At 42.5% G+C, this 7,989-nt stretch overlaps 1 protein-coding gene across 1 annotated transcript in view; it reads right to left on the bottom strand.

Moving 5' to 3' along the window:
• The window catches only part of PLK4 (polo like kinase 4), a 21,197-nt gene extending 13,437 nt beyond the window's left edge, over positions 1 to 7,760 (bottom strand). Inside the window, exons 1-6 of the mRNA XM_017895487.1 lie at positions 7,185 to 7,760; positions 6,421 to 6,516; positions 4,973 to 5,068; positions 4,778 to 4,892; positions 1,605 to 2,625; positions 839 to 939 (exon numbers count right to left, since the gene is read on the bottom strand). Of these exons, the coding sequence (XP_017750976.1) occupies positions 839 to 939; positions 1,605 to 2,625; positions 4,778 to 4,892; positions 4,973 to 5,068; positions 6,421 to 6,516; positions 7,185 to 7,214 (1,459 nt within the window). The 5' untranslated portion in view covers positions 7,215 to 7,760. The remainder of the gene's footprint in view (positions 1 to 838; positions 940 to 1,604; positions 2,626 to 4,777; positions 4,893 to 4,972; positions 5,069 to 6,420; positions 6,517 to 7,184) is intronic.
• Positions 7,761 to 7,989: the final 229 nt, after the last annotated feature.

Here is a 7,989-nt window from a genome sequence, read left to right as displayed (position 1 = left end):
TTATTTTTTATTTATTTATTTATTTTTTTTGAGACGGAGTCTCGCTGTCACCCAGGCTGGAGTACAGTGGCCGATCTCAGCTCACTGTAAGCTCCGCCTCCCGGGTTCACGCCATTCTCCTGCCTCAGCCTTCCGAGCAGCTGGGACTACAGGCGCCGGCCACCACGCCCAGCTAGTTTTGTATTTTTTAGTAGAGACGGGGTTTCACCGTGTTAGCCAGGATGGTCTCGATCTCCTGACCTCGTGATCCGCCCGTCTCGGCCTCCCAAAGTGCTGGGATTACAGGCTTGAGCCACCGCACCCGGCCTAATTTTTGTATTTTTAGTAGATACGGGGTTTCACCATGTTGGCCGGGCTTGTCTTGAATGCCTGACCTCAAGTGATCTGCCTGGCTTGGCCTCCCAAAGTGCTAGGATTACAGGCATGAGCCACCACACCTGGCCAATGCTTTTTTTTTTTCTGAGACAGGGTCTCTGTCTCTTGTCACACAGGCTGGAGTGCAGTGTGATAATAGCTCACTGCAGCCTTGAACTCCTGGGCTCAGACAATCCTCCCAGCTTAGCTTCTCAAGTAGCTGGCACTACAGGTACATGCCACTACACTCAACTGATTTTTTATTTTTTGTAGATACAGGGTCTTGTTATGTGCCCAAACTGGTCTTGAACTCCTGGCCTCAAGCAATCCACCTGCCTTGGCCTCACAAGTGTTGGGATTACAGACATGAACTACTGCACCAAGCAAGAAAATGATTTTCTTAAAAATCTCAAATAGAACACTGCAATGCTTGGTAAGTGTCCAAGTAATTAATTCTTGATTAAATACTCCATTAAAAACTCACCATTTATTTGCAGATTCCCAAACCACTGTTGTACCGTTTCAGTCTGAGGTGTCAGGTCTGCAAATGGAAAAGGAGTTTTTCCTGGACAAAGATGACTGGAGCTATATAAACAAACAAAAAAATCTCATAAGCTAATAAAAAACTATCAGGTAACTTTTAAGGTAAAATATTAGAAAAGATTTCTTCTGATTTGAATACTTGAACATTTTAGAATAACTATAGAAAATAATATTGGCATAACTATGCTATCTCTAAAAAGCTAAACTCCCATGCCAAAATGCCCAGGGCACTTTGACAGCATTTCTATATGGCTACTGCCCTCTTATAATTTAAGCATAAAATCAAAAAATGAACAGAAAAGAAAAAAATCACATACTACAGTCACTAAAATTAGTTTTCATGTTGGAAGCAGTCAGTGTTATGAACACTCAGGCTCAGCTTTTCTATCTATGTATACAGTTATTATTAAAGTATTTTGGGGGTAAGGCATGATTAATATATGATACTTTGCACTGGAGACTCACTCCATATAAAATTAAAAAATAAGACTAAGAATTTCCAAATATTAATTTTATAAACACATTCATGAACACACACATTCCTTTTAAGACTGTTAACCATAGGTCAAAATCCATATGACAGTGTTTTTTTTTTTTTTTTTTAAGACATTCATTTCCCTGGTAACCCCCCGCTTAGATGCAGCTTCATATTTATACTAGTATAACGTTACCAAAAACCAAAATGCCTTTGATAGAATTATTCTTACAGTGCTTGATTGTTATCAGGTCTTTCAAAAGATCCAGAACTACTGGATGTCTTTTCTTTAAAGAAGTTAAAAATGTTGGCATTGTTGTTTGTGGGTGAGTCTCTCTCTTCATTTTCACCTCCTCCTAATCTTTTGGACATTGAAAGCATTTCTGCTGAGTGACAACGTTCCATTGTATATGTTTTTGCTCGAGATTGACTATTAGAAGTGCCGGATCTATCAGAGGAATAAGCTCTACGAAGGTATCGAGAATGTGGCCTTTCTTCTGCATCTTGAATTACTCTTCCCCTTCCACTATTACTGGTTTCTTGATTTCCCCACTGAGTATAAAAACTACTTCCATCTCCTGAAGAAGAAAAATCATTTGAACTTTTATTCTTTGGAAATACAGTCATTTTATTTGGGAGTGGCTGACCAATCAAAAGTCTTCTTTTGTCAAATAAACTACCACTTATACTGGTACTGGAAGAAGCTGTAATTGCAGTAGAAATTGTGGCATGCCCACTATCAATTGAGTCTTCCACAGTTCCTAAATCTTTACTTTTCGTTGAAGAATTTTGGGACATAAAAGGATGGTCCAATACTGAAGACAGACTTAAACGATCTGCTGGATTTCTGCGAAGTAACTGGTGAATAAGGTCCTTGGCCTCTATTGACAAAAAAGTTGGCATTTCATAATCTGCCAATACTACTTTATTTAATGTGTTCTTGACTGTGTCAGTGTCAAAGGGTGGTCTCCCGATAAGTAATGAATAAAACATACAGCCCAGGGACCAAACATCAGATTCAAGGCCATGTGCACTTCGAGTGGCAATTTCCGGTGAAATGTAGTTAGGAGTTCCACATAATGTATAGTGCTTTTCATGTGGCATTTTCAACTGAGTTGCCAGCCCAAAATCAGCAATCTTGATGTTCATATTACGAGTAAGTAAGAGGTTAGAAAGTGTGAGGTCCCGGTGTAGTATACCATGAGAATGAAGATACAACATCCCTGTAATGATCTGGTGCATGAAGTGTCGAGCTGTTAGGATTTAAAAAAAAGATAATTTACAATTGAGAAACTCTGGAAGATTCAGCATCTAGTATTTAGTATACATTATGAAACCCAGGTAAATGTTCTAGAGCATTGTAGTAGAACACTGGCTTGGAGCTTAGATTTACCAGCCACTTTAATTACCAGCAATTACCAGAGTGGTACCATCACACCACTCTAAAGATATCATATCAACCTTTAAGAAAACTAGGCATTCCTTTTAATCTTTGTTCTTTCCAACTGATGAGTGTTTTACATGCAGTTAAGAGAAGCTTAATTTTTTTTAGCAATTAAGAGTCATTAGGGTAACCATGGCAATTAAGAAAAACAGTTGCACACTGGGCCAGGCACGGTGGCTCACACCTGTAATCCCAGCACTTTGGGAGGCTGAGACGGGCAGATCATGAGGTCAGGAGATCGAGACCATTCTGGCTAACACAGTGAAACCCCATCTCTACTAAAAATACAAAAAAATTAGCTGGGCGTTGTGGCAGGCGCCTGTAGTCCCAGCTACTCAGAAGGCTGAGGCAGGAGAATGGCGTGAACCCGGGAGGCGGAGCTTGCAGTGAGCCAAGATAGAGCTACTGCACTCCAGCCTGGGCGACAGAGCAGGACTCCGTCTCAAATAAAAAAAAAAAAAAAAAAAGAAAAAAAACAATTGCACAAACATTTCATACATATATTCTAATTGTTAAAAAAAAGAAAAAGCTACAGTTCCATCGATGTCCCCAAACTCTCCCAAGTACTCAGTGTGTAAGTTTTTTTTTTTTTTTTAGGATGGAGTCTTGCTGTCACCAGGCTGGAGTGCAGTGGCACAATCTCAGCTCACTGCAATCTCTGCCTCCAGGGTTCAAGCAATTCTCCTGCCTCAGCTTCCCGAGTAGCTGGGATTACAGGAGAGCACCACCACACCCAGCTAATTTTTTTGTATTTTCAGTAGTGACGGGGTTTCACCATGTCAGCTAGGATGGTCTTGATCTCCAGACCTTGTGATCCATCCACCTCAGCCTCCCAAGTAGCTGGGATTACAGGCATGAGCCACCATGCCCGGCTAATTTTTGCATTTTTATTAGAGACAGGGCTTCACCATGTTGGCCAGGCTGGTCTCGAACTCCTGACCTCAGGTGATCTACCTGCCTCAGCCTCCCAAAGTGCTGGGATTACAGGCGTGAGCCACTGCGCCCGGCCTAATAAGGCCTTTTTTATGAAGTATTATAAAAAATGCAGTAGTCATTATCAATATGAGTATCATTTTTTTTCAATTTGTATTATTTCTTTGCAATAAACGTCCAACATGGAACCTGAGTCAAAGAATATAAATATTTCCATAACTCTAATGTTATGCCCAAATTGTTTTCCAAATGGCTTACATAGATTCAGATGTACAAAAAGCCTATCAGCAACTACTTCTGTTAGCTTGTCTGTAATCTCAGTTAGCAGAGCAAGATAACTTGAAAACAATCATTTGTGTTAATGTATAGACCTTATTTGGTTCTGCTTTGAACTGCAAAAAATCATGAGAAATTGAGGAAATCTGAAGCTATATATTTGATAGTAAAGAATTATTAGGTGTGATAATGACTTTGTGGCTATGTTTTTAAAGAAATCTATATTTTGAAATATTTATAGTTAAAAATATGTCTATAATTTGTGTCAAAATACTTTGGAAAATCAGGGTAATAAAAAAGGTAAAGATGAAATAATATGACCATGAGTCACTAGTTTGGGAAGCTGAGTGTTAAGTTCAGGGGACTCATTATAGAACACTACTTGTATGTTTCATGTTTTCTATAATAAACAGTTTCAATGGCTATTTGTGCTTGATTTAGAACCACTTTATAGTCACCAATGGCATCCTAAAAAGCTTACTACATTTGAAAAGATACACAGTAAACTGCTACTAATAATTTAATCTAAAATGTTTTAAGGATAGAAGGGTAACAAATTTCTTACTTTACTACTGTAATAATTGAATTGTTTTAAGAATTAGCAGCTTGGGATGCAGGAAATCTTTTCTAGCTTAAAGTAACAATTCAAACAGTTTTACTATATATTACAAAATAGCATATTCCTCAAAACTACACTTTAAAATGCAAAACTTTTATCCACCCAAACAAAACAAACAAAAACAGACGCCTACCTTCATTTTCTGAGAAAGGTTTCACTCTATTCTTTAGATACCTGTTCATTTCTCCATTATGGCACATTTCTAATACCAGATATACATAATTGCTATCTTCAAAATAGTTATAAAGCTGAAATGTGAAAGGGCATAATAAATTAAAATATTCAAATTTCACTGTCCTTGGTCACTTCTACAAAATTTGTATCTTACCTCCAAGATAGAAGGATGCTTCAATTGGCAATGTATTTTCACCTCATTTTGGACTCTCTGTACCATTCCTGCTTTGTACATGGCTTTCTTATCTATCTAAAAATAACAGGTTTAAATGTTGATAGACTTTCAAATGTAAACTGGTTGAAAGTGAACTTTGAAAATAAAGTATACTTTAATTTAAAATAGACTGAAGTCCTTTTACACGTCTTTGCGGTCAACCTACTGTTATCTGTTTTCCCCATGTACCTAGCAGAGTGCTCGGCAGACAGAATGCTTGGTAAAAGTTTGCCCAGTTAATTCTAATATCCTATCTCAATTTAAATAATCTAATAGCACAACCAGCCTAACTGTAAGAAAAAAAAAATCCCAATTCAGGCAAATTTTAAAGCAAAACCTCCATTTCTTTTTCTAAGTGGTTTAGATAAATGATTTTTTTGTTTTTTTAAAGACAGGGTCTTACTCTGTCACCTAGGCTGGAGTGCAGTTGACACGATCACAGTTCACTGCAGCCTCAACCTCCCACGCACAGGCAATCCTCCCACCTCAGCCTCCTGAGTAGCTGGGGCCACAGGCACATGCCGCCATGCCCAGCTAATGTTTTTTTTTTTTTTGAGATGGAGTTTTGCTCTTGTTGCCTGGGCTGGAGTGCAATGGTGCGATCTTGGCTCACCACAACCTCTGCCTCCCGAATTCAAGAGATTCTCCTGCTCAGCCTCCAGAGTAGCTAGGATGACAGGTGTGCACCACCACACCTGGCTAATTTGTTATTTTTAGTAGATGGGGTTTCTCCATGTTAGTCAGGCTGGTCTTGAACTACCGACCTCAGGGGATCCACCCGCCTCGGCCTCCCAAAGTACTGGGATTACAGGTGTGAGCCACCGTGCCCAACACCGGCTAATTTTTGTATTTTTGGTAGAGAGGAGGTTTCACCATGTTGCACAGTTGTTTTCAAACTCCTGAACTCAGGCGATCCACCTGCCTCAGCCTCCCAAAGTGTTAAGGTTACAGGCGTGAGCCACCCACTCGGCTGACAAATGATTCTTAATTTGCTTATGTTTATGTTACTCCTATTAGACTGACTTCTAACAATCAAGAATAATATTTTGTATTGTTACAGGGAAATACAGAATTATACACAGTGAACTCTTACAAACAAATTATTTGTTAGTTGATTTCTACTAACTACTCCAAGTATGGATAATTACACCATAAACGAGGTCTACTGAACATTAATGAAGATAAAACTTATTTAAGCAAGGTCAAGGCTTTCCTAAAATATTCTTAAGTTCAACGGCTGGACTTGGCACTATTGTCTTCTGCCTATGCAAAGTGTTCCTTACACCATAATCAAAGGAAAGGCTGGTGGGTAAGGAGTTTCTTACATCTCTGATACCTCTCTTCTTACTTGCAAAGTACAGGAGAGAAGTTGATTAGTTTATTCTTACCATTTTGATTGCAACTTCCAAACCAGTGTGAATGGACTCAGCTCTGTAGACACCAGCAAATGATCCTTTACCAAGCAGATTTCCAACTTTAAAATCCTTAAAAGTTAAAATTAAAGATTATGTATGATGACTCACAGTAGAAAGGAAGATGGGAAGGGGATGGAAAAAGAAGATAAAATGGATCGAGTGGGGAATTTGACAAAATTCAGGCAGGTATTACACCTCGATGCAGCAGGTGTCTAGGGTGGAAGGCATGTTGACTCCGTGCGGAGATCCCTGAGCTTCCAGGCTGGACTGGAAGCTCAGGGTGATGGTGCACCCTAGTGATCTGGTTCCTCAACCTCAGTGCAGCCTAAGCGCCCTCCTCCCATCTCCAGCCAACCCCTGGGAGCCGAGGGCCTGGTCAGAATCCCGCCGCAGCTCCCGCCGGAGATAACCGCCATCCCCTTGGAGAAGTGGGAGGTAGCCCTGCCCTGCTGTAGCGCGGCAGCTCGGGCGGGATTGCTGACAGAAAGCCGCAGTGCCTGGGGACACTGCCAGGCGGCGAGGGCCTCACCTGTCCCGCCTCCTCTACTCTTACAGTCTCCGCGGGGCGGGCCGCTCCGCCCCTAAACAGCTGGGGCCTGGGCGGTTGGGACCCTCCCTAAGTACCTCGGTGCCCGCCCCGCAGCCGTTAGCTTCCTTCGCTCCCCTTCCCAGAGCGGTCTCGTGTCATCCCACAACTACTCCCAGCCGCCCCGCTGCAGACTGCCTAGTCTTTTCACCTCGATCTTCTCCCCGATGCAGGTCGCCATATTTCCAGGCCCTGGCCTGGGTTCTCTGGATTAGTTTCCTTCACGCAGTCCCTTCGAGGCAGCGCTCCAAGCAGCCAGCCGGTCTTGGCGCCCATCAGGCTCGGCTCTCTAGACCGCCGCTCCAGGCGACGACGCTAAAACCACGGAAAGTTCTCCCTGACACCTTCCGAAGCCTGGCCGGTGCCTATGCACTCCCATTTTGAAAAACTCCCGCCGGTTGCCGTCCGAGCGAGGCTGGTGGTGACGTAACGAGAAGGATCACTCCGGAAAGGCTGAGTCGGGGCGCGCATGCGCGGCAGACACTCTTTTGCAGCCGGCCCAGGGTTCCAGACTTCTGGGCCAAGGGCCGGAAGCGCTGCGGAGACTTCGGGCTTGGGCAGGAGTATGTCGCAGGCCCACTCTCGGAAGACCTCCTGAAGACGGGTAAAAGAGCAGGCCTTAAAGATGGGACACTTATAGCTAATCGGTTACTTCACGGTCCGAAATACCACTTCTAATTCCGGAAAGGGTTTAAAACTATTTTAAAATGTCAAGCGTTTAAGACTTGACCGGGCCGGGCGCGGTGGCTCAAGCTTGTAATCCCAGCACTTTGGGAGGCCGAGACGGGCGGATCACGAGGTCAGGAGTTTGAGACCATCCTGGCTAACACGGTGAAACCCCGTATCTACTAAAAAAATACAAAAAGCTAGCCGGGCGAGGTGGCTGGCGCCTGTAGTCCCAGCTATTCGGGAGGCTGAGGCAGGAGAATGGCGTGAACCCGGGAGGCGGAGCTTGC

This window comes from Rhinopithecus bieti, unplaced genomic scaffold (assembly GCF_001698545.2).
Source record: "Rhinopithecus bieti isolate Rb0 unplaced genomic scaffold, ASM169854v2 scaffold_26676, whole genome shotgun sequence".
Lineage (NCBI taxonomy): Eukaryota > Metazoa > Chordata > Mammalia > Primates > Cercopithecidae > Rhinopithecus > Rhinopithecus bieti.
The sequence above is the reverse complement of the archived record's forward strand: the minus strand, read 5'-3'. Positions and strand labels throughout refer to the sequence as shown.